The 27,344-nt window shown below is 36.6% G+C and overlaps 2 protein-coding genes across 3 annotated transcripts in view; both read left to right on the top strand.

Annotated features, from left to right (window-relative positions):
* LOC139722755 (neural cell adhesion molecule 2-like) overlaps window positions 1-11,039 on the top strand; it is a 107,906-nt gene extending 96,867 nt beyond the window's left edge. For both annotated transcript variants that reach the window (XM_071634043.1, XM_071634042.1), the window contains one exon: window positions 8,427-11,039. In XM_071634043.1, the coding sequence (XP_071490144.1) occupies window positions 8,427-8,595 (169 nt within the window). In that variant the 3' untranslated portion in view covers window positions 8,596-11,039. The remainder of the gene's footprint in view (window positions 1-8,426) is intronic.
* A 9,837-nt stretch (window positions 11,040-20,876) lies between these two features.
* Window positions 20,877-22,103, top strand: LOC139722689 (ferredoxin-fold anticodon-binding domain-containing protein 1-like). The gene is made up of 3 exons (XM_071633983.1): window positions 20,877-21,069; window positions 21,414-21,570; window positions 22,097-22,103. Exons 1-3 carry the CDS (start codon window positions 20,877-20,879, stop codon window positions 22,101-22,103), a joined length of 357 nt encoding a protein of 118 aa, XP_071490084.1.
* Window positions 22,104-27,344: the final 5,241 nt, after the last annotated feature.

Raw genomic sequence — 27,344 nt, 5'->3', positions numbered from 1 at the left:
TGTAGAGTTAGAGAGTGGTAGTAACCACCTGTGTAGTTGTTTTGTGTTGAGAGGTTTTGTGTCTCTGTGAGTATTTTGTATGATTGTGTCATTCTGTATAGTGTAGAAAAGAAAGTATCTGTCACCTCCCAATGAGATCCATATCAGTATTCAGATGATGATGGTAGCAGTTGTTTTGCAAACAAATCAAGGAAATCCCATCTGTGGTATGAATGTCAAGGGTCAAAATAATTTGAGGATGGGGATTCACTGTTTAGTGTTTTTAGTCCCTTGCCATAAAGTCTATTTTAAATGGGATCCATGTTTTCAATTTATCATATCATGCCTTCTCTCCCAGCCCCTGGTCTATGGGATGGTAACCTGGAAAGTTGAAAATATGAAGAAAAGAATTAATAAATAAAAATAAAGGGATAGTTCATTAGAAAAAAAAAATGAATTGATGAAAAAAAACTTTAGTCTGAACAAGTGACCTTTCCAAAAAAAAAAAAGTTTACATATTTCATTTTGCATTGCCTTCTAAAATTAATTTGTGTCTCACTGCAAGATGTGATTGTGGCTCATTTTTTTTTTCATCAAGATCATACACTTTCTTAATAATGTTGTAGAATGAGATTTTTGATAAAAAGATGTCTTTTCATATGATTAGAACACCTCCCATGGACCAGTGAACATGACTCTTTCATTGTAATTTCCCCTTTTATATCCCCCTCAAAAAGTAGACCAAAAAAAAAATCATAAAATGAGTGTCTGTGATCATTTTTCAGCCATTTGCCCCTGTTTACTCAAATGAATGTTTCCCTCTGTGCATAAATGCATGTTAAAATATCAATTTTGTTTTTCAATTTTCTAGAAAAGCTTTCACATTTTGATAGTTCTCTCTTGAAATTATTGATTCACTTGCTTGCTTCCTTGTGCCTGAATGTACAATGAATTGATTTGATGTTTTATGCATACAAAGTCCAAATAATTATTTATTCATTTCATGAGAATTCTAGAATTGTGAAGTATCTGTCAATGCCTCGCTACATATTTCCAACAAACATATGTTTCTTAGACCTGCTGCTCTCTTAAAAAAACGAAATGCCCTTACATGCAATCATTAGAGAATTTAGAGCAGAATTATCATCTGTTATCAACATAATGTCATGTTCGTTGTTGCTTGTCTGTGTAATAACAATGCATTCCATTCCACTTCAATCTTTCTTTCCCTGAAAAAAACAAAACAAAACAAAACAAAACAAAACAAAACACCAAACCAAATAATCTGAACACTTTGCAAACTGATAACAGAAAGAGTAAATCGCCCCCACGAGGTGATGCAGGGACGTACCAACCCATCGAAAACGGAAAGCCAGAGGAAGTGGTGACGGAAAAGCCAGCGGCTGAGGCAGAGCCCCTTGTGAACAAAGATGGGTCAGTAAAGGAGTGAAGTGGACTAACCCCGTCAGTCTAACATTTCAGAGACATCTTAGAAGAGTGAAAACGCTCTCTTGAAATGTGGATATTGATTTCTGTATTGCTTCATTTTGTTAATTCTTTGGATGCAGTCTAGGAGAAGTAAAATCGCTGCAGTCTTGAATTTGAAGTTTAACATTTTCATCGTATTAATGTGATAGTGAGAGACATTTTTTTTTTTTTTTTTTTTAATCTCAATGTTTGGATCTCGCAAAAAAATGTTATTTGCAATTTGGAAATTTATCAGATTATTCCTCATAGAAACAGTTGGAAATTCACCATGTTGAGGATTTCTGCTGTATTGACAAGTTAAAATCATTTCTTGACATGCATTTATTAATTTTTTTAAAGACATTATGACATTATAAGACTTGAGTAAGGCCTTAATCCAATCTTGGTTTATTACAAATTTTGCAGTAAGCATTTAGAAGAAAAGAAATTTAGTTTTAGAGGGTCTGTAAAGACTATTAAAAGTAAATTTGTTTTTAAGGCTTCTGAACATCACATCTAGACAGGAGAATGGTCCAAAGCTAGCCTAATCGAGCTATCACATATATTTTCTGGCCTCATGGCTGATTAAACCGAGCAACTTTTTATGTGTTTTGGAATTCAAGGTCAACAGTGTTAAGGCTTAATGATGGTGATACTTCAGAATCACTGCACCAGATACTTGAGAGACATGAACCCAATGATGATGAATAAATTATATCAAACTTGAGGGGAAAATGGTGAATATTGAAATTGAACACTTGTAGATAGGTAAGATTGTGTAGAGATTTAACAGGCACTGGTTAAGAATTCAGACCTGTTCAGCAAGTGTGTTTAACATGTCAGAAACTTATCAGAAATGTGGCAGGTTTGAATTCCTGTCATCTTCAAACCTTTTTCTGATTAAACAGGCATGTCTCATGAATATTCATTTTTAATACCTTTGACAAACAGATCTAGTGAGATTTAACTTGTTAGCAATGGGTTAAAATGTGTCCGGCTGTAAGAGAATGTTATTGTATTTTAATCCGAATTTGCTATCATCAAAATTCTAAGTGATGAACTTCCCGAACATATCATGAAGATTTTAGAAGAGAAAACATTTTGTGTAACATGAATTATGTTACTATCCAGATGAAATGCCTTACTGTATACACCTCCTGTTTCTTTTTGTGTCTGTGTTTTGACGCTCAGTTCTTTTTCCCCTCATGTTCATAGAGCTGTGTAAGAAATCACACAAGGGCTTTGCGCAAATATCTAAGCTAGAAAAAAAGGTATTACTCTTATCCTTGTTTCCCTCTTGCTTGTAGAAATGAGATTCATACCACGGTCTGAAGGTACCCCACCCTACTCCCCTTTTCCCCTCTATCCCTCCCAATCCCTTTTCCCAAAACTGAGGCAAGTTCCAATCAGTGTATCTACACAGCTTTTTGTTTCGCAGACCATATTAGCGACAAGCACCTTGCCAGTTAACCACATCGTTTGTATCAACCTTAGAATCGGATGTGAATTTAGACTTTTTTTTTTGCACCTGCTCAGATGTAGATGCCATTACTAATATGGTCACATCAAGAGAACATGACCTCACCAAAAATTATAAAAGAAATCACATAATTGTGTACACCAGTATAACTAATATTCAACGCTTTGAGGGCCAGAATTCACACAGTTTGCAGAAGGAATCATATATAGTCTGCTAATAAATTAGTATATCAAGGTGCTCAACAGGGTATACTGTGTAGAACTTGTCACAGTAGAATTATATCTACACACGGGATGGCTTGCATTTTTGTTTGCTGTGTTCTCTTGCCTTTCTCTCAATCTCTTGGTTCCCACATGGTTTTTGTCTTGGCATCCCTCTTGTCTTTGCCTGACCAGCCTGCCTGCTGCAAGACATGACATCAAATCCTGTAAAAACAGCAGCACAAACCAAGTTTAGTCCACTGGACTCAAAGCAACCATTTATGCTCTTTGAGCATTCAATTTGTTTTTCCTCAGATTTTGCTGCTTTTTGCTAGTCCACATCAGAGAAGAAACTCAAAATTTGTTGCAACACTGGAGTCCATTCATCATGACATGAATGGTGATTGAAGTATTAAAACTCACCGTATGTCCTTAAATTATGATTTTGATGCAGTATTCTTTATCTCCAAAAGGAGGTATTCTTTGCCACATCTTAAACAAAATTAAACCAAAATTCCTCCTCATACCAATCCACTACATAAGTGTAAAATATGTATGGTATGAATTGCTCTGCAGGTGGTATGTCTAAAGTATTTTGACATGGAAACAAAACTGATTTTACTGGATTTTGTGTTAATGTCTGTCGTAGTAGCAGGTTGGTGATACAGGGCTTGCCTCACATAGCCTTGTGACAGCTTGTGTGTGTGTTTTCTACTTTGGTGTGCTAGAGAACTATAGAGGGTGATCAACATGTTTGGGTCTCCAGCCAGCTTTTTTTTTTTTGTCTTTCAATAAACTGGAATCAGATATTTCCGCCAATTTACTCCAACTATGTATGTTCAAGAAAAGCTCATTTTAAAAACCAAATGCTGCAGTGGCGGATCCACAAAAATGGGGGTGTGAGTGCGTCCCCCTTTTAATTCAGTAAAAGCACCTCCCCTTTATTGAATTCCTGGATCTGCCTCTTTGCTGTTGTGTTCTATGAACATTTTCTCTTAACAAAGTATTAAGAAAAAGATTAAGAACTTGGCTCATCACTGAAATATCTTTTTCCAAATAAAGTAATGAGAGTTAGAATCATTTTTTATCCCCTCAACTTCATTTGTCAGTATCACTGCACAATATGTTAACAGCAGCATTACCATCACATGTTAAAGTCATCTTAATTCAGTTAAACTTAGCCAAGATTCCTAGAAAGACATATTTGGCTTTTTATCTCTGAATTTGAGTAAGTGCAAATAATCCTGAGCATCCCCAAAGAGGAAAAAGTTGCCAGTGTTAATTTACATTCTTGCTGCATTGGATAATGTGGTAGAAATAAAAAGTCTTTTAAGGCCTTGTGTTGACTCTTGCTTGATTACCCACTGTGAGTTCTCTGGTCCATCTCTTCTTGTCACTGGGATTGTATGGAACACATTTTAATCACTTTTTTATTGCCCTCATATATTCTTCTGCATTTTCATTTATTTGTGCTGTGTTTTATTCCATTTTATTTTTCACGCTTCAATCTGCACCTCATTTCATTGCCTGCCTGTACCCACCTTTTTATCACCCCAACACGGAATGGTGGCTCCCAGACCCTCCCTGCCTGTCAGTGGCACCCTGGACTCTCCCACTGTTGAAAAAGGGAAGAAACATGAAGGAGATGAGAGCATAGCTAATGATAATGTTCCCATGGAAACAGAGAATGTACCACATTGTAATGGTGCTGAAGGCGTGAAAGTTTCACTCGGGAAATATTTCTGAATGGCTTGTTAGTCTCCTTCAGTACTTGGTCTCTTTCCTTTATTTGTTTAAATATCATTTTCGTTACAATGATTAAGTAGATAGGATAGATGTCTGTCTCTTGCTTTGTGTTGTATATGTTTGTTACTCATCAAAGTGTAGCTGAAATGGAAACGACATGATTTAAATGGAACATGATATGAAAAGGACTTTATTCATTTTTTTCTTTTGTGAGCTGCAGTTAACATGATTCTTTCATCATGTCCTGCAAATATGAAAAAAATCAATTTAAGTTTTTTTTCTCTTTTTTTTTTTTTTTTTTGGTTCTCTTAAAGCTGAGTTAGATGTATTGCATAAACCTCTGAAGCTGTAAATGTTGTAGACTTACTAGATCTGCTAGTGTATTATATGTTATTTAGCAGTGTGGGATAAAAGTTAACTGTAACTTTGTAAGATATATTATTATGTTTACTTTATGAGCAGTGCTATAACATAACACACCCAACAAATTTCCTGGATCATTTTTAAATCTGTCTCTGAGGTTCTTTTTTTTTTTGTTCAGGTTGTGACTTATAGACTAAAATACTCTCTTAAAAGATCAACCAGGTTGCAAAGTGAGCTCCCTCTCAAAGGGAAAATGCCAGGGTGTAATAAATGTTGCCGCTTTAAGACTCTAAGCAATATGATGTCTGAACATCACTTCTGCAGAAGTTCTATGAATAAAGTGTAGTAACAAGTTCAATATTTGCTTAATGTCAATGCTATTTCAGTTAAAGTCAAGTGTAAGTTTAGTGGGCAAGTAGATGTCCCCCACCACCACATTATTTTTTAATTGTTATGAACAAAAACGGCATTGCTATCAGCTTTCACAATGAGATATTTTCCAGGAATTTTCTATAATTTATAAATCACTTTTACCAAGTCCCTCCTCACCTCTCCCAAGAGACCACTGCCTGGTGTTTTGCCTCATCAGTTCACTTCACCAGTAAGTCCCTTGACTCTGCAACGTTGTGAATTGGTGACAAAGGATGTTTAGTGATGGAAGTACCAATATTTGTTGCATGCTAAACTAGACCCTATTAGTTAATAAAGCTTTGATGGAGAACACTGAGGGCAACAAGTGAGCAGCTGGTCTGCCAAAATTTAAGTCCCCTGTGTCAAGTAAACCAATTTTCAGTGATGACCAAAGGAGTGTAAAACATATGACTACCTAAGTGAGAACTGTGCTTCCTGTACGTACCTTAAATACATTTAATTTTCTTGTAATACAATTCCTTGTAAACCCCTTTGATGTGTTCTTTGTGTACTAAAGACCGGGTTGAGGTGGGAGGCTATGTAATGGGAAGGTTACCCTGATTGAATTGATCGTCATTTGCTGCCCCACCATGCAGGGTACAGTGCAAGCCTGCTGGAACAGATCTTGGTGATCTATAATAGCAATACTACTTTGTGAGAATATTTCTACCAAGTGTCCATAGTATTGTGCATTATTGAGTCATGCATACTTCAGGTAAATTTGCATGGATGGCAATGTGCCAATGATAAATAGGCCTAACAATGTTTCTTGACACCAGGAAAATATGCACAATTATATGGAATCCATGCTCAATTCTATGGAATCTCTGCACAATTATATGGAATCTATGCACAATTCTTAAAGAAGTAAAAACATGATGCAGAGGTCTTCTTTATCAATTGATGTAATTTATTAGATGTTTAAAAAAATATTCAAGTAATGCAGATAACGACTGTACTATAGTTACCTATTCCATAAATTTCTTTCAGATTCACATTTTAAACCTCTGCATCGTTATGTGTGTCATTCTACTACATATCTGACTCTTTTTTATGTGTTTAGTCCTTCTGTCTGGCAATTTACAGCTGGATGTGTGGTGACAAGGAATTTCTTAATCCATGTTGCTTTTTTACAAGGGATTTTCAATTAAGAAGTAAATGAGGGAGAAAAAAATCCCCCAGTCTTTCGAGCTACCAAAATAGCCCAGTCTTTTTAGGGTTAAGTCTAAAAATGAACTATTATAGTTTTTGCTCACTTGAGCCATTCAACCTGTAGAGTCCACATATATATTAGTACTCGGTATTGTATTTGCTTGTTTGATAGTTTGATTTTACGCATTATCACAACTGTTCAGTGTCGATTTATGATATTACCATTGTATTTGTTGCACCCTTTTACTAACTTCATTGAATTTATGTTACCCTCATATATGGTCCATTCTCATTTTTGTTTTCTCAGACTGTTCTAACATTACAGGCATGGCACAAAGGAACAACATCATACGGCATTTTTGTATATCATTAATACTAACTGGAATGTACAGTGGTGAAGTTTTGTGTATTGACTAATCTCTAACCAGATTATATTTTCATTTTGTCTTTCAGTGTGAATTTCCTGATCATTCTTTCCTTTTCTTTTGCAGAAGGTCATTAGTAAACATTCTCATATCCCATCACTTACTTGGTTTTGCCAACTAGCAATGCCTCACCTTGAGTGTGGAGGTCCTCTGACAAGTCTATGTAACCATGGAGCTAGTTTGTTTGTCTCAAACTATGTATATATTCTTGTCATGATGTGTGGTAAACAAATATTGTGAAATGGATAATGGTACTTTTGAGCTTTGACATCTGGATGAACCCTGCATTGTGAATTAACAGCATGAACCAACAATCTTGTTTATACCATATTGCTTATACTGCAATTTATATAGTGGAAGGTGATGGTCTAATCCTGCTGAAATACATATTGATTATTTTGTAATTGCATTATATAGTTTTCATGAATGCAGGATATAATTATATTTTGTATATATAAATTACATCGTATATATGTGTATATTCTGTTTGTTTAACTTGACAATCTTTTGATAAGGGATTTTTGACAAATGATTTCATAATGAATTCATTCACAAGGAGGTGGAACTTGAAATGACATGAATTCAGTGGTCCCAATTATCCATATCTTTGTCTTTAGCTGGTTTTTAATGCATTTATGAGATACCAGATCTTACAATGTAAAATCGGCAGTCCTAATGACCGCATTATTTAGGAAGGTTTCCCTGGAATTTCAATTTCGGTGTATCTTGTCTGTGTCTAACACATGGCCATAGCGAAACAGTTTTTAGTGTTGAAAGAATTAGGTACTGTACGAGCTGAAATTTTCGCGTACAGATATTTTCGCGAATTGCTACTTGGAGGACATTTTCGCGTGTTGTTATTTTCGTGGTTCAAAGTCGATACGCGAAATTCACGAAAATAAAACCACCGCAAAAATTTCAGCTCGTACAGTAGATCATTACTGAATGGATTTGATATTGATTTGGCTAAAAGAAAATTTGATCCTTTTCCAAAAATGAGAAACCAGATGGTGCTACATGTAGGAAATTGCATTATTAGTATGCTGACAAAAACAGTTTTAAGAAATGGTTAGCAAGCAGATCTGTTGAGGAATAAGGTAATATGGGGTGAATGAAAACAATAGTGAGTATTTGTCTGTACTAAGCAGAGAAAATGAAATGAAAGTTTTGACTCTGATCTCTTTCTCTCTTTCTCCCTTCCAGTAAGAAATATGAAGACGAGGAGGAAGATGAATTTTCGGATTTTGATTATACGATAAAGAAAGACCAGCATCTGAGTGACCCATACGACACCCAGCCTCGGTCCGGGAGTGACCCATACGACATCCCATATCGCTATGGATATCCCCCAGCCAATGACTCAAACTGCTGAGTGATGATTGCATAAAGCCACATCTAGGATATTGGTTTCCCTTTAAGAGATTTTCTGCCATCACTTGAATCTTGAGATGGTCTTTGTCAGCGAGGTTCTCTTTGTTGGTATCAAGAAGTTAATTTACCCACCAGTGTAGATCTCCTCCCCCAATCCTTGGCCAATCCCATATCTTCAGACTTATTATATAGCATTACATTGACAGGTCAACATATTTGTCTTAATGACATGAGAAAGTTACATTTTGATGAACAATTTTTTTTTTTCCCCTTGATATGTCATTGAATGTGTTCTGGTCTGTCAAAGATAGTGTAATGTATGTACATGTATGAGGAATAACCAGGTAAGATGATGTAGGTAGTGAATATAAGAATATATTTGAGATTTTCTGTCAGTACTTTATCATAGTGGCCAATATTCAAATTCCTGTTCTCCTCTGTCTATATTAAAGTGAGTATTTTTCCACCCAATATAGAAATCTTTTGGCCTTAGCATGGTGTATGATTACCAATATAAAGAAAAAGGCTTTGTAGTATTTACGCAATATGAGAAGTACATATTGGTCTGTATAAACTCTGGATGCAGGAAGTGGAGTCTATAATCTCATGTCGACCTTATTTTCCTGTGTTTCTAGACTGTGCCTTTGGACTCTTTTTACTCAAAATGTGTACATAAATACATGCTGCTCCTGTTTTCAAGGATGTGACAGTCGTGATACATCACCGATGATTATGTAATAATTAGAACTGTTTAGATCAACCAATAGCATGGCACATGTATGCAATATGGGGAAGTGCTAGAAAGCATTCAACATGTCTGTTGCAATCTCGCTCTATGCTTGTCTTCTCATATTTGATGTAGGAATATTATCAAAAACAAAAACAAAATCAAGCAGGCAAATCTTGAGATGGTGATGGTCTTGGCAGATATATGCAAAAGCCTGACAGGGGAATTCCCATCCCTGTGTGATTCCTCGTAATCTTTTTTTCCAAGCAACAGAGTGCAGATTTTATACATCATCGTTTTGATATAATATATTTATCTTGATGGAATCTAGAGTGGCGCCAAAGATGCAAGCAAGAATGACACATGCCAATGGTCACATCGAATCAAGCAATGGATTCTTTATGCATTGGTGAATGAAATCTTTCCAATTTTTGCAGTGCTAACATTGCAAAGCATTATACCTTTTGTAGGGCAGACTTAGGTTATGTGTGTTGGGAAGCTGTTGTACCACTGGTGACATTTTTTATCGTTTTAAGGAATTTTGATACCAGTATGGGATGAATTGGAATGATAATTATAATGATAATGATACTGTACATATGATGCTTTCATATATGAACGGTGTTGCATGTTTGCCTTCTTTGGTTTGGTTTTATTCATTTATTCACAACTTTTATTTTCTATTTGTTTGGCATACATACCACAACATAGCCATTGATCTTTGTATTCAAGTCAAGTTTTAGAGAGTATTTCCTCCCGTAATCAGGAGCTCTGAGTGCTGAAAGAAAAGACTATCTTTCATGGATTTGGAAGTGATATTTGTTCAGAGCATTTTTGCTATTTCTTCTAACCACAGTGATGAATAGTGGGTGTAGTACTGCATGAATATATTATCCTATTTATTCTATGATCTGGGGAGTGAGAGGACCAGAGGATTTTAAACTTTATCCAACTTCTGACCTCTCTGCAGCATTCTTGTAGTCTAGTGGCAGTAGAGTTTTGTGTCTGATAGTGTAAGAAGACAACTACAAGAAACAAGAAAGAGTCCTGTAGAGAGTGTTCTAACCACCTGCCAAATTATTAGATCATCAGCCATGCACTGCTCCTTTTTAAAGATATTTTTCAGTTCTTTGGTTGTTCAGGAAAAAGCTAGATGCATGTTTGAAGTGTTGTCGATGGTGCAGTTTACACATTTTATTAAAATGTCTTTCCCTGAGCTAACACCATCCTCTGTAGGATGGAGGTATTATAAGTATGGTGTTATGTATCGATTGAGTACTAGAATTAACAGGACACTACATTATGAAATTCTTTGTTTTCATGTAAAACTTGTTGAGAAGATGACCATTCAGACGCCCGTAGTGCAAGTTTATGCAGCCAACAGTGGCCATGAAAAGAATTGCAAAGTGCAAAGTGAATAGCCAGTACTACTAAGAAAAAAAAAGCCAAATTTCACAAAATTATGCATCATTGTGGATATTTTACTTTTTTTAGGTGCAAATTCTTTACCCTTTTTAGTACTGCATTTCTTAAAGAGGTACTCTCTTGTAACTATTTCATACCATGACTCCATGAGGTGTAGTACTAAAGGCATCCATTCAAGTTTGTAGAAAAATACTGTCTCTTGACAAAATAAGCAGTGATGGCATGAGATAGATATGATGCAATCTTCCCCTTTAGTCTCCCTAGACAATTCTGTAAAATGCAAACTGTAATGATGTAAGAACAAGATTTGGGTGTGAGCATGATTATAACGATCTATACCATAAGATAACAGTGTGTGTGACTGGTGTTCTGTGTAGTCTGCAGAATCTTGCTGTTTTTAAAGGAAGACTCTGTGATGTCCTGATATCTTATGAATAAGGGGAGTACAATACACTCCCTGTAATGATTTATTTGTGCTATTGATTATGAGATTTGTGAATTCTGTACAACTGACACATTTTAGCCAAAATATGTGCTTGCTGTATGATATTTTGAAGTTTAAGCTTTCTATGTCTGGTGTAATATAATGTGTATAAATTGTTACATTTTCTTCTTCCTCTCTCTCTCTCTTATCTGGGAGTGCATTATGCAATTCTACAACAACAAATGAATTGTGGTAGGCAATTATCAATTATTTGCAGTAGGTTGCAGTAACATTGAGAAAATGTCTGTGTTGAAGTGCTTGAAAGTAACAGTGACATTTTTGAGCTGTTTCATGTGGGCCTATACACTCCTAAATTGAAAGCTGAATTCTGAAGTAAGAAATGAGTGATTTCCTTCTGAAGTCACAGGAAAGAGAAGAGAGCAAGAATAGGAGCATCCTCCACAAACTTTCTGGTTGGAATTTTCTTGTTTTTGCTCAAAAGTTTCTTGACCTTTGAACTATGATCATGTCTTTAATAGCTCGTACTCCTACCTCCCTTAGGAACATTGTGTGTCGAGTTTAACAAAAGAGGGAGCCAAATCCAGTTTATCACAGTGCTATAAACAGATTGTAGGGTTCCACCATAGTTATTCCTGCCTGTTCAGTGTTGTTCATCACTGCATTCGATAGAGCATTGACGGGAGGTCATTTAATACTGATGAAGAGTGAAGGGATTGTATAATTACTTTGTTAGTTTTCAAGTGATTGGAGAGAAGTCATTCTGGCAAGAGACATCGTTCACTTGTGTGTCTTCGCAGCCCCTTAGTGCAGCACCAGAAATGTCAAGAATTATGTCCGTTTTCGTTGGTATTTGTGTGAGTGTGTGTGTGTTTTGATTAATGCAAACAGAGATTAAAAACTGGTAGATATGGATTTGAAGGTACTATTAGACTTAAGGTCTTTTGATTTCCCCTATCTCTTCTAGAGGTATTTTACTTTTTTTTTTTTTAATTGAGTCCTGATGTTTCCCTTGGTATATCTTCCCTAGTAAGCCATCTTCATTTTTATATTTGATTTTGTGTTCTTGTTTTACATCTGTCATGAATTTGTAGGGACACTTTTGCAGTCATTGCCATTTTGTGCAAATAAAACAATGTTTTTGTCAGTGTAGTCTTTCCTCCATTGGTTTGTGTCATATATTGGTGTGTGATGCATATCATTCTGCAGCATATATGCCTAATATGAGCTCTCTACCTTTAAGCATTAAAGTTTAAACCATCCTTGATCTGCTTTAACCCTAACTTACAATGTACCTGGGCTATTTAGCAAACTTGAATTCCTGGGGGGGCATTATGCCCCCCCCCCCCCCCCCCTTCAGATCTCAGCCGTTGATCGCGCGATCGCCACAAAATTTTGCATGAACATAAAGCCGGATGTAATTTACAAGACTGTTAAGTTAAATTATCAAAAAATTTGCATTTTCTATTTTAAATTAATTAATTATGCAAATATATGCAAAAAACCTCATTTTCGTCTGTAATTGGCTTATAAAGACTTATGGAATGCTGATTTTTGGTGTAAATATTCCTAGTGACATTCCGAACGTTCGTGCGTAAAAAAAAAAAATTCTGTATCAAAATTAATTCCTTATGTTTTTTATTGTTTTATCATTTTTTATGTATTTCTTTGTTTGTTCGAACTTTTGTTTTTGTTTTGTTTTTTTTAGCAGAATTTGTCATACACATCTTTAAAAGCATAATTATACTAAAATAAATTTATTTCAGCCATTGAAATTAAAAATATGAATCTTTGTATGAATTAATTGAAAAAACACAATTTGTATTGACTTTGTACACAAAATCACGTTTTTGAGCAATTTTGGGGTTGACAAAAAAATTTTTTTAAGGGGCGTGGCTTCGGAACGATATGCCTGGGCGCAACAAATTTGGTCTCAAAAGTTGCGCGAGACTTATAAGTAAAAAGTCAGCGAGCGGCGCAGTCAAAAAAAAATTGCACGGTGGAATGGTCGCGGAATTTGTCGAGGGGGGGGGGGACCATTATGCCCCCCCCCCCCCCCCCCCCCCCCAGGTAAGTTAGGGTTAATACATTGCTTGATTTGATCTCGGTATTATCTTGGGACAAATGGTTTACTTTTAATTTTTCCATAACAACAACAGGCAATATCACCTTTCTCTCCTCTCTCCCTCTTTCTAGGTGTATTATAAACCTAAAGATGTTGTGAGAGATCATACACACACATGGAACACACAAACACAAATGTATTTGCATGTGAATATGATATAATACTGTATAATATATAATTGATGTTGGCCCACAAGATTTCAAAAACTGTAGCAACTAAGATTCAAAATTGATTGCTTTGTTTGCCACATCATTTCTTTTGAGCCATCAAAATTTCAGATTAAAAGATTTTAGTGGCCCAAATGGGCAACCAGAGGAAGAAAAAAAAGTTAGTGCGAAGCCATCACATTGTACATGTACTGTATTTATAATTATAAGTCAGCTCTAGGTAAGTTAATGTACAGTATGTCGAATAATTGGCTGACTAAGCAAATGAGTATATGAATATAAGAACGACCCAAGTCCATGGAACACCATTTCGAGTAAACTAAAAAAAAACTTCATATCTTTTTTATTTGTCCAATAATATTCTATTTAACTGTGATGGGAAGGCAACATTGTATATACAAATTAGAACATACATTATTATGACAATTAACATTCACATTAATTGTGGAGAGGCCATTTTGTGTGGTGGACTTGGTTCGTTCTTTGATTCATATGGACTTGGGTCGTTCTTTGATTCATATACATGATATTCTGCTATAGAGATGAGAGAAGGATGAGAGAGGGCGCTATTATATGAATGTAAGAATGACCCAAGTCCTTCATTCTTAAGATTAACTCATTCATTTCAGGCACTTCCGGGGGTAACTAGGATCTATCATTTATACACAAGATGAGTCCATGCATAAGCTACAATTTCTCATGTCAAACTGAATTTGGCCAAAAATTGGACTTGGGTCGTTCTTATATTCGGGTCCTCAAATATAAAGTCAATTTCTCATAACCTCCAATGTGTATTGGTATTCTTCTCTATATACATGTACAGTAAATGGAAAAAGATATACAGTGTATCATCAAATGCGATGCACTATTGTTTTGCTATCCTCTACCAAAATAACTGGCTTTCATAAAGTGTTATATTCACCAACTACATGTATTAAACGACTTATTTTACAAATCGTAGACTTGCAAATTTGTGTAAATTAAGGGCTGCAAAATATTTTTGGCCATACAACTCTCACACACATGAACAGAACAGTACATTTAGTTCCATATGAAGAGTTTGTTTGCAAAAACCGATAAGTCCATTTTTGAAGATTTTGAAGTACGGTCTCTGTAATAAAGTACAAAATAATACCTTTTAAATGATATATTGGTCACTACATACAAATGTACATTTTTGAAGTTATGGTTAAATTAAGCAAAAATTTTCTTATTATTTTCTTTATTTTTCTTGAACTTTAATCGCAAATATCTCCATTTGGCAAATATGGACTTATCAGTTTTTGCAAACAAACTCTTCATATACATGTACATGGAAACAACCAATTTAACAAAATAAAGTTTCAGAAAGTGGAAACTAGCCTAAGAAAGTTTTGGGGAAGTTTTACATGTTTTCCTATGAAAGTAATACCGATGTAGTAACAAATAATTGAGGATGTTATTGACACAGGCTTTTTCTGTTGCCTCGGAACACAAACTTTCACTAAACATGAATTGACGGATTTCAGATCTATGCATCCATCAATTTGGATAATAAACTTATCTGAGTGATGCTAACTTTTATTAAGGATCAAAAACTGTTTTAAAGTTATCAGTTCCCCCCCCCTTCCAACCCGAACAAGTTTTAAAAGGATAGACCTACACGCTGTATTTTCATACATAGAGAGAACAAGAGTTAATTCTGAGTTTGAGCTTCATAAACGACACGATTTATTCCTTTATTTGAATTGTGATAAACTTCTGCTTATTGGAGATATTGTGTGACATTTATTATGGTAAAGTGCATTGTAAGGATCATGACAAGGTGTGTTTGTGTGTGTGTGTGTGAGTGTGTGTGTGTGTGTGTGTGTGTGTGTGTGTGTGTGTGTAGGCCCTATGTAATACATGCTTGCAGTTAAATGTTTGGTTGACTCAAAAATACACAATGATTTTATTCAGTTTTAAAATAATGAGTTACACATAATATTGATGTAGGCCCTACAAACGTGTACAATGATCAGGTCCATCATTCCATGTCACAAATGAATGGCAGCTATCTTAAAACACATGGTTTGAATTACAGAATATCTTGAGAATTACGATTATACAACACTAAAACTACAAATGATCAACTTTTATAAATGAAAATGTCGATCACTTTCAGTACAGTGGTAATTGACATATTTTTCCTGATCCGCCACAACATCACTACAACGATTCTAAAAATAGATACAAATGAAATGATACATAGGGTAAAGTGGGGTAAGTGGAACGCTTAAGCCATTATTCGTAAATCACACACGCACAAAAAAAAAAATAAAACTCGCAAGAAATATTCTAGCATCACAGTTTGACCATTAACAAACACAATACAAATATTTATGTGATACTGTTTTGGGTAAATATTATTCATAATTAAGTTCAAGATTTCATTTTAGTCATGACTACTCGATTGTTCCACTTACCCCGACGTATTGGGGTAAGTGGAACAGCATTGTACGCATAGGATTGTCTACACAAAATGAGAAAGGTGAAAGTACGCAGAACTGACAAAGTCACCAAGCCGTCCATTCATTAATGCATGCGATCCACTTACCCCAACTCCATGGGGTTAGTGGAACAGGAAAGGCTTTAATGCTGCAATTGATGGAATTTAACACTTTTATCCCCTAATTTTGACAGTTATTTAAATAAATAGTTCCCTGCAAGAAGTTTTGGTGAAAAAAAGTAGCACCATAAACATGATAAATAATTTTAAAACTATAATTTTCAGTAGCGTGTGCATCATTTCGATTTTCAAATTTACCGCCCTGACGTCATGGTCTCATACAGGGAACAAGATATTTTTTACCCTATGTTATCATTTCAATTTGTCACCATCTCACATTTTCGCTTGACCTTTAAAATCTTGCTCTTTTACTCGATGACCCCTATAACGTGTATTGTTCTTCACTTATAGGCACTGATATCATGGCTGTATGATAAATCTATAAGTATGAACCAGCTTTTACACCAATATCATTGCAAAAATATTTTCAAATAGAGTGTATCTTATTAGATTTTAACATACACTTTGTACATTGTATTCACTTTGTCTTTTACTCTATGATCAAAATCTCTTTATGAATAAAAAAAAAGTAAAGTGATGTGGAATAATTTGTGTCGAGACCTCTTCACACCTAACCAAGTCTCACTCTTTAGCAACCCATCTCACGCTCACCCGCCAGTCAATATTCTAATGTTTCGCAGTGCAAAAAACAAGTAACAAGAATGAGAATTAATTGATCAATCAATCAATCAATCAATCAATCAATCAGTCAATCAGTCAATCAATCAGTCAGTCAAACAATCAATCAGTCAATCAATCAATCAATCAATCCATCATCAGTCAGTCAATCAGTCAGTCCGTCAATCAATCAGTCATTCAATTAATCAGTCAATCAATCAACCAATCAATCAGTCAATCAATCAATCAATCGATCAATTGATCGATCAGTCAGTCAATCAATCAGTCAATCAATCAATCAGTGAGTCAGTCAATCAGTCAGTCAATCAATCAGTTAAATCAGTCAGTCAGTCAATCAATCAGTCAATCAATCAAACAGTCAATCAATCAGTCAATCAGTCAATCAATCAGTCAGTCAAACAATCAATCAGTCAATCAATCAATCAATCAATCCATCATCAGTCAGTCAATCAGTCAGTCCGTCAATCAATCAGTCATTCAATTAATCAGTCAATCAATCAACCAATCAATCAGTCAATCAATCAATCAATCGATCAATTGATCGATCAGTCAGTCAATCAATCAGTCAATCAATCAATCAGTGAGTCAGTCAATCAGTCAGTCAATCAATCAGTCAAATCAGTCAGTCAATCAATCAGTCAATCAATCAAACAGTCAATCAATCAATCAATCAAACAAACAAACAAACAAACAAACCAAAAAAAAAAAAACACAAACAAACAAAAACGCGGCCGGTAGATCAATGACAAACACTGCGCGCATTGCAGGTGGTGGATGAGATGCCAGCTTTGTGATGCTGCTCGAAATTGTCTTATTGTTTGCTGTTGTTGTTGTTGCTGTTGTTGTTGGCTGGAGGATAGGGCCGTCCTACATTGCTGCCTCTAATAGTTATTTCTCTTTCTGAATAAATAATCCCGGGTCTCTGAAATGTCAATCACTCAATCAGACCCATTCATAGTTGATGAAAATTTGGGGAAAATGCTTGGATTAATGTCTTCCTGGATCATCTTCTCTAACGAATTGATGAGAATTATGCTATTACTTTTTTAAATCAAAAGTGTGCGCCAAATCGGGCAATTTCTAATTCCGTGCATCTGGAGCCACTATCCCATCCCATCCCATCCGCATACGTCGCTACAAAGTTAGCGTCGCTAAATCTTCGTCACCCCACCCCATCGCAGTTTTTCACTTCCAGCCAGTTAAGAAACTTGGCATCTCTGTCTCTTAGTTACTCGATCTTGATATTTACCACGTTATCATAATTATAAAAAGTGCCTGACTTTCATTTCAATTTTACGCCCAGCATTACACTTGAAATACTTCAAATAGCCTATTTGAAGTGCAAAAAGTATAATGCTGGGCGTAAAATTGAAATGGAAATAGGTGTCTTCCAAAAGGACCTTCCTACAGCTGTGTAAATGCAGCTGATACTGCACGTGGAATCCGCATCCTTTGCCTTTCCTGTGACATTGCAAAATGAAATGATAGTGATAATTGTGATGATAACAACAACATAAATACTGATAATAATGGAAGTAACAATACTTGCTAGAGTTTCATGAGTACTCTTTTTCACTATAGAATCCAATCATTATGAACGTAATGTGCTATCAAAGGGGAAATCCAGTCCAAATGTAAGTCAGTCTGATAAGAAAGAGTAAAATAGTATACGAGTTCAACGGTATTTTTTTTTTGATCGAAATCCTTTGAAAAAAAAAATAAGGAAGATATGACAATTAATTTTGAAGTTTCGCTATTTTTTGAGGAAACAGCTCGTGAACGGTCAATATTAATATACAAATGGCAAAGTGAGCGTGTCATCCCCTCACAACTTACCATTATTATATGTTGTACATTAATGTTGAAATGTCGTTTTTCATTCAAACGCAATTATGCCCGAGGCTAACTGATCTTTATTCTGAAGTTATTCGACCAGGAATAACATCGTGTTTCAGACTTCATTGACAGAAACATTGCATTTTTGCCATTTTTTTTTTTTTTTTTTGGAGGGGGGGTACACAATCAACGGAAAAGTTTGAGGTTGTGACACGGTCAGCTCACTCATTTGCACATGCATATCCACTGTACATGAACTGTTTTGCCGTCAATCAGGAAAAACTTCAAAATTTTGTAACTTCCTTATTTTTCTTCCGATTTCAGTCAAATTTTTAAAGTTCATCTCGAGAGGATTTACTCTTCTTTATCAGATTCATAATTATTTTTGGATTGGATTTTCCATTTAATCAATGTAGGACTATTCATACCGAGCTAGTGGAAAACTAACTAATTTTGTAACATATGGCGTACGACAGTATTCCTATTATAGCAAGGGAACTCGGAGTCCAAAACTCTTTAAAAGTAAAAGGTATATTATAGGGTGTTTTTTTTTTTTGAGCATTCAATTTTTTTTTAATGTTATGTAAGCCTCCTCAAGAAAAGAAAAAAAAAATATGTAGGACCAACTTTTACCATAACTATAAAGGGTCCTAATACCTGAATAAAAAAATGAGAGATACAATATCTCCCTTGGTTAAACAGCTGGAAACTTATCACTGTGCTGAACAGGTCAGATTTTGTGGAGGATAATGGATGTCCGTCCACAATAGTGATTTGATACGGTTATGATGACTGCCACATAGTTACTTCGACATCAGATAATTATAATAGCCAAAGCATGAGTCTTTTCATTATATCACACACCCGACCCCCGTGCACACACACACACACACACACACACACACACACACACACACACACACTCAACTTCATATTAGGCCTAAATTTTGGATCATATCCTCTAATGATTGGTTGAAAGAGCTTCAAATGATTATATGGGTATTTTGAGCTCTGAGTGTTGGCATGTTTGACACTCCATAAAGTACTATTCAATTAAAGTTCTATTGACGTCACTCCTATGACGAAATTTTGCATACATGTACTATTTGCAAAATGATGTCATAAAGCATTTTCTGAAATTGTGCACAGTTTTGCACCGTCACTCTGTAAAATGTAGCAATTATTTTTACCTCCGCCAAAGGAGGAGGTTATGTTTTCGTTACCGTTGGTTTGTCGGTGTGCAAAATAACTCAAAAAGTTGTGAACGGATTTGGATGAAACTTCAGCAGGAAAGGTTGAGAATACACATGAATAATTCTCTATCTGATAGTAATACAAACGTTGAGGGCAGCAAGCTATAATGTATTTATGTATTTCATTCACGCAAAGAGGTTTCGTTTTCTGCTTCTGCCTCGGATCGTGATCGCCCAAAATACTTAAATTCATACGGATTTCTAAAAGATTTGGTAATCGAGTAAACCACTCATGTGTGCACTCCGTAATATTGTGGACGAAACAAGGATCGAGGTAATTTTGCCCTTGTCATTAATTATACAACGAATCTATACATTAGAGCCGCAGACTGCGGGTGTTCGGAAGATACTGGCATAGTCCCACATCTTCGATTCCGCGCTGGAAAAAAAGATCTGCATTCATACTAACAATATTGGCAACATTGGCAATGCAATGCAGCTGCAACAGCATTTGTATTACTTGTTACTTGTTGCAGTAATCCCATTCGCAGCTCCAAGGAAGCTATACCGTATGAGATTTACATGTATTAAAAGAATATTAGGACTAGTTATATCTCTTCTACTTAAGAGGTCGTAAAACAGTTTGTTTTTGTATCTTATCGGGATTGGATCGTGGCCGGTGACAACTAACAATTAAAGTAACATTGATGAACAACTCCCATTCTCTTCATGCTCTTCTAATTGATTTACAACTACGTACCTAGACTGCTGGATGGGTAGTGTATTGTAGTCTACAACTTCCAAGTGCAACAGCAGTCTCTACCATTGGCATTGGTATTGCGTTGCATTGCCGACATAATAATATACGTGTAGTGTCTGCCTCCACACTTCCTGTCAAAAACACCTGTGGCAGTGTCAGTGAACAGCCATATCCATGACCATGAATTTGTTCCAAAGTACCAAACAATAGTTGTTGCTGTTGTTAGTAAGTTAGGCATCCCATATAGACACAGCCCTGTTGCTGTACACAAGTGTCGCACGGCATCTTTACCTAGTGCCCAGACAGAGACAAAAAATATCTGGGTGTATTGGGGTGATCTATCTTCTATTTCTTTTCTTTTTATTCTCACTAATTAGGAAGATGATGCAGGATCTCTTGTCAAGTTGTCAGTCCATCCTCCTCCTTGGAGAGGCCAACTTCTCCTTTTCCACTTCCCTGCGGAGGATGCTTCCAGAGACAGTCGCCATGGTAACCTCCTGCCTTCAGAGTCTGGATAGAATTGCCAAGGATGACCCGCTCATCGAGAGAAACATCCAGATTCTTAAAGAGGCTGGTAGGGTCTGTAAAGACTGACCATTTATTTTTCCTTTATATTTCTTTCATCTAGCAATGACAGATGACACTCTTGACAGTCAAAGTACAAGGTTTTGTTGTTGTTGTTTTTTTTCAAAGAAGTCTGATACTGTATGGTTAGCAGTGAAGATTTCCAAAATGTGCTATTTTCTACATGAGTCATTCTTCTAAATGTCAAGATTTTCATGAATGAACATTCTTCACAATTTTTGCAGACACTTATTTGCATGGTCTGAAATCGTTTTTCCCAAATTTTCCGTCCATGAATATGAAACGCGACTGAATAATAAATCATGAAATTTTTATGTTTTACATGTCTGTCAGACGTTCAGGTTCTCTTTGAAGTGGATGCAACGAAGCTGGACCAGAGTAAATCTCTTGATGGCATCCTCTTTGATGCAGTCGTCTTTAATTTTCCACATGTCGGAGGAAAGGGAAACATTGGCAGGAACAGGGATCTCCTTAAGCAGTTCTTTGTGTGGTTCGTATTTCACTTGATTTTAATCTTTCTAGTCTATTTTAGAAATTCCTAATGTTTTAAGTCAATTACAAACACAAGACATTAAACAGAGATATAATCACAAATCACAAGCAAGTCATCATAAATACAATTTGATGATATATAGGCCTACCACATGTGTATACAGATCCCCTTTATACATTAAGGGGATGGCTAGTAACTGACCAGTGGGAATCAGTGGGAATGCTGTGGGATGATTGTTCCAATCCTTGTGGGAGTCATTTAAGAGTACATTAAAATCTATTGTTGTGTGAAAATTATTTGCTTCAGAATGGTCTCATATACAAGTAACATGCAGTTTAATACCCCGTCACTGTACAGGCATGCTAACTTGGAAACATTAAACTGCACATTACTTGAATATGAGACCATTCTGAAGCAAATAATTTTCACACAACAATAGATTATATATAATGTACTCTTAAATGAATCCCACAAGGATTGGAACAATCATCCCCCAGCGTTCCCACTGATTCCCACTGGTCAGTTACTAGCCATCCCCTTTACTGATCCAGTAAGACTTGGAAAGAGACACAGAGGATCAGATCTCACTCTGTATGTAGATATCTCAGGCAGGGCAGCTAGGAAAAAGGCAAGAAAAGAGATAATAATAAAGGTAATAATATAACGTACATTGCATCAAATCAATTCTGTGAAGAGCTCCCGCAGAATGTAATATAAAAAGCAATCAGAAGAGTTTATCCACTTTGTGTGTGTGTGTGTGTGTGTGTGTGTGTGTGTGTGTGTGTTTAAGGGGTCACATGTCATAAACGCTTTGATGTTGTCAGTTAGGCTATTCCAAAGTTTGTGGTAGGTTGAAGTAAAAGATCTTTCTCCCCATAATTAAGTGACTTTAGGGAGAGCAAAGAACCAGATGCAGATAATCACAACAATCTTCTCTGACTTTGAATTAGAGAAATAGTGTAACCTGGAGCAGAACTGTAAACACAATGAAAAGCTAGCAACAAAATTTAGAATTTAAACAAAACATCTCTTTCAACTGAGTGGGAAAAATCCAATAATGTTCGTCAGTGATGAAGACATTGAACACACACAAGTATACAAACACGTGTGATACAGCCATCATACAGGAATTGCAGTTTCAAAATTAGTTTTGAAATATTGAGAACCAATAATCAGTAATGACACATTTCATCTCTGATACCAAGAATTGAACCTCTATAATGGTAACCTTTCTGTTTGGTATAGATTTATACTGTGAGTATTCATAAATATGCAACCTTTTGTATTATTTCTACTGTTTTTTCCACATCCCCCCTCCCCAGCTCCCCCAGGATTTTGTCACCAGATGGTCGAATTCTTGTCACTCTATGTAATGGCCAAGGAGGGACGGGTGCTGACACCCCTCAGAGGAAATGGAATGACTCTTGGCAGGTGGTTGCCATGGCAGCGTGTGGGTCTTTCATCTTGACCAAGACAATCGCGTTTAATTCAGAGGACTACCTGGATTACACCTGTACAGGCTACAGGTAACAAAGGGAAATGGCTCATCTTGAAAAATTTGATCATCCGGAATCTTTGCAAACTACAATGATACAGGAAATGAAACCGCACTTTTTGTTTTAGTTTGTTTCATCCTAAAATGTTTTAATAGTCAAAGTGGTTTGATAATCAAACTACGTATGAAAAATGTCACTTGTCATGGACTGAACAAACTAATGTAAAATGTGAATAATTTCCGGGCCAGGCATAACCTCCTCTCTTTGACAAAATCATAAACAAGTAAAACTCTCTGAAATGGATGGCTTGCATGTAATTGTTTGCCCCAAATGTCCTGTTTCATAGATTTATTTTGTTATGTTATGCAAAAGATGTATTCTACTGATATGAAGGAAACTGTTCTCCATCACAAAACTTTTGCATTGATAATCATAATGAGATATGGCATATGTAGGCTGCAGAAGATTGCTTCACTGAGTGATGAACCTAAATTTCATTTTTTTTATGACTAGGAGCCAATCAAAGCAGTTTGTGACCCGCAATGCCGTGACCCATGTCTTTGAGAGGAGCATTGCCACCGTGCCGCATACATTGGGGTCACCTCAACCGGTCAAGCTACTCACTGCACCAGATCCTGTGTCAAAGGAGCTGGTTAAGTTCATCTGTCCAGGCGACCTTTGCTGGTCAATTGACCGGTCAGTCTTTTCCCCTTCTCTTTTAAAATCTTGATCCCCTGAGCCATCAATAATAGATAGGACTTGTATCAGCATTTGCTCTACAGAAATCACTCCTGCAGACTTTTTAAGGGACTTCCGCATTGAACCTGCGTGGAATTATGTAGTGCAGTGAACCCATTATATCTGCATACTGTGGGAAAATAAAAAAATATGTGAAGGCAGCAGGCTTTCCCAAAAGGTTATAAAGAAATGTGTTTGTGAAATCTTAGATCCTTTGTGCTATTGCGTCGACATTGCTGTCGAGTAGGATAGTGTTGCAGAGACTATGATAAAGATTGTACTTTCTTGGCTGAAATGATGTGAAGAAATAAGACAAGTCTTATTTCATGTGTGCATCTCAAAGACCCCTTTGCGTTCCTCGGCATATCGTTATGTAGGCCAGCATAAGCAGACCCAATGTGAAAATCCCATGAGCCATGTAAAGTTACTACTACTTAGTCAAGATACCTTTCAGTTAGGCCTTTATTTCCTTGGAAAATTTTTGCTGTATTGATATCATACCTATATCTTCATGTATTAACTGGCAAATTATGAACTGTAAGATCTACTGCTTTTACGATCCGTCTTATGTCTTTTATGCATTCTTGTATGTTGGCGTGTTGTTTAGGTGCTGCAGAGGCTGGGGGTAACCATTCACCCATGATGCCCCTGCCATATGTTCTTAGTAAATCCTGAACCTGTCAAAAAGTTGCAGCCCATTATTATTTGTGGATAATTGAGGTTTAAATAGGCATAGGCTTGCTGTCTCTTGCAAAAAACTGTCATTTTGTGACCAATTGTGCACACCACATTCTTACAAAAGTTTGGTGATGCATAAAAAGAGACATTAAAATAATCATTTGGCAGTATAACTATTTGAAAGTATGTTACACTGAGATGATTTTGTTGTGACAGTGATCTGTAGCTCTCATTTACTCATAGCAGAGGAGTGTCATCATTTACAGATATGGAAGAAGATGTCATAAACAAGGTCAATGACCTCATCTAACCTTCACCATACAATTCAATCACAAAATATAGAATATTCTGAATTCTCTGGATATTCTTACAAATATCTAATTCTACATTTTTTTCATGTTGAATTGTATTTCAGGAACCTTCTCCAAACCAAACATCACCCAATCAATGAAGTTGCTGGTGACATACAACGGTCTATGCAAGCAATGCATCCAGCACTGCGCAGCATGGAATCTGAAGAGCTCCCTCTAGTGTTGAACATCAAAGATCTGCCTTTTCCCTCAGCTTTCAAACCAAGTGAATTGTACCAGCTCAGGACTCATGGTACGGAGAGTGGAATGGATAGAGACAGTGCCTGCAGCAATTACAAACAGGGGAATCCCCAGGCTTGTTCAGCAGGACAGTGTGGATACCTTGAGTATGGTTTACAGCAGCAAAGATTGGATCGCATTCTAAGACCTAGCTTAGTAGCTTGCTTGAATCAGAATCAAACATTGCAAGCAGAAGAGCTGAGACACACCTGTGGCGTCCTTTGGGCGTGTCTTCAAGAGGTGTGTCATAAACTCTCTTTCCTATCCCATAATGCATCAGTGTCTCTTGTTTTACCCACCATGCTCTGGGAGGGCTCCATCATGGGACAGTGTGTGCACCATGGTGTCTGGTCTACTTGCTGAGAAAGGGGAAGTGCTCAACCACAGCACTGCACCCAGTGGTGATGAGAACAGTTCATTACCAAAGGAATCCACCCTTGTGATCCAAATAGTAGGGTCGAATCAATGCTATGGAAGTACAGTGCCTGTTGGGCATTTTGGGACATTCCACTCTCTGAAAGGGGATGTGCATTTCTGTGTGCTTCACCTGGACACCATTGCCATGTTAAGATTTGATATTGACGATATTAGGCTGCTTTGGTCTGCGGATGACAGAATATTGAATCATTTTCACATGAGTTCGTATGAATGTGGTAACCCTGCAACAAGCAAGGATGGGAATATGTCACCAGTTCAGACAAAAGCACAGACATTTAACTACAGCATCCATGCCCCAACATTTGCCCATGATGTCAGCTTTTGGCTTCTGGACCATTCATTTGATGAACTCCTCTTTTGCTCAGTAGTGAGATCAGTAACATTTGACCTTGTGCGAGAGATGAATTTTCTTAATCAGTATGTAAACAGAAAGATCAGCTTTACATATAGACTCATCTACCAGTCTTGTGATCGTGCACTCAGCAAAGAGCTGGCTACTCAGCTGCAACTCGATGTTAGGAGGGCCATCAATGAGTGGCTGGGTCTTGAGCCTAGATGAGATGCAGAGTAATATGCAGGGAATGTTTTGATTAACTCTTTATGTGCCATGGTGGAAACCCCCTGTGTGCCACATTATTCTGAGACGCCAACGTAGTCATGCTTTGAGAAAACATTCTGTTTTTCAAATCTATGAAATTTCTATAGATTTCTGTTCAGCTTAACATATATTTAGCAAAGCTGTACAGAAAATGCCAAGCTTTGCTTTGATAAAAATAGTAAGACAAATCAATAATTGTTTTTCTTTGAAATGACCTGTAGCTACATTCACTGTAAAGGTATGACTTATGCATTAAAAAATGTGACAGAAACTTAGAATTTAAACACAAATCTATTAGGGAACAGTGTTTGATAGTCAGTAACCACATAAAATGCAAGCTATATGTGAGATGGACAGAAGCGTGACATAAGCTTTCGTTGTACTGCTGCATTTGGCGATTTACCGATGGGTGTGGGCGAGTTTGTGGGTTTGAGCAGAATATGTGAAGTTGGCAAGCCATTGACTGAGTTGGACATGTGAACGTGGCACATAAAAAGTTAACACCTTGCAGCATTGATGGAATAAAGTTTTGCATTACATTTTTAACCCTAAAGGGGCCGGGCTTTTTTGGCTATGCTCAGACCGGGGGGGATGGATTTTGCATGGGTGAGACCCACGTCAAAATCTACAAGATTGTGTCATTAGATTTTTTGAAACAATCAATTTCTAATTTTAATTAATTAATTATGCAAATTAAGCTCAAGATCATATTTTAGCCTAATTAAAAGCATTGAGAGTCTAATTATATCCCCGCCATACGAAGTTTGAAGGGGGTATATAGGAATCAGCGGACGGTCGGGCGGTCGGGCGGTTGGTCAAGCGGTCGGGAGGTCGGGCGGTCGGTCCGTTGCAAATCTTGCGTCGCGAACTACTTCCTCAGTTTTCAACCGATTCCCATAAAACTTGGCACAGATGTGTGCCTTGGGTTGTAGATGTGCAAGACGTATTTTTTGACAGTACCCAAAAGTACGTTGCCATGGTAACGGCATATTATGGGCAAAAATGGGTACAAATCTTGCGTCGCGAACTCCTCCCACAGTTTTTGATCAATTTTTATGAAATTAGGTACTGATGTTCATCTGAATATGTTAATGTGCAAGACACATATTTCCGCAGTGGCAAAAAGTGCGTTGCCATGGTAACGGCATGTTATTGGTAAAATATAGGGCAAAATGCTTCATGGCAAAACTGCTTCATCAGTGTTCTTCCAATTCTCATGGAATTCATATTGAA

This window comes from Diadema antillarum, unplaced genomic scaffold, assembly GCF_040938485.1.
Source record: "Diadema antillarum isolate AM-2024a unplaced genomic scaffold, OU_Dant_1.0 scf00000170, whole genome shotgun sequence".
Taxonomy (NCBI): domain Eukaryota; kingdom Metazoa; phylum Echinodermata; class Echinoidea; order Diadematoida; family Diadematidae; genus Diadema; species Diadema antillarum.
This window is presented reverse-complemented; position numbering and strand designations above follow the sequence as displayed.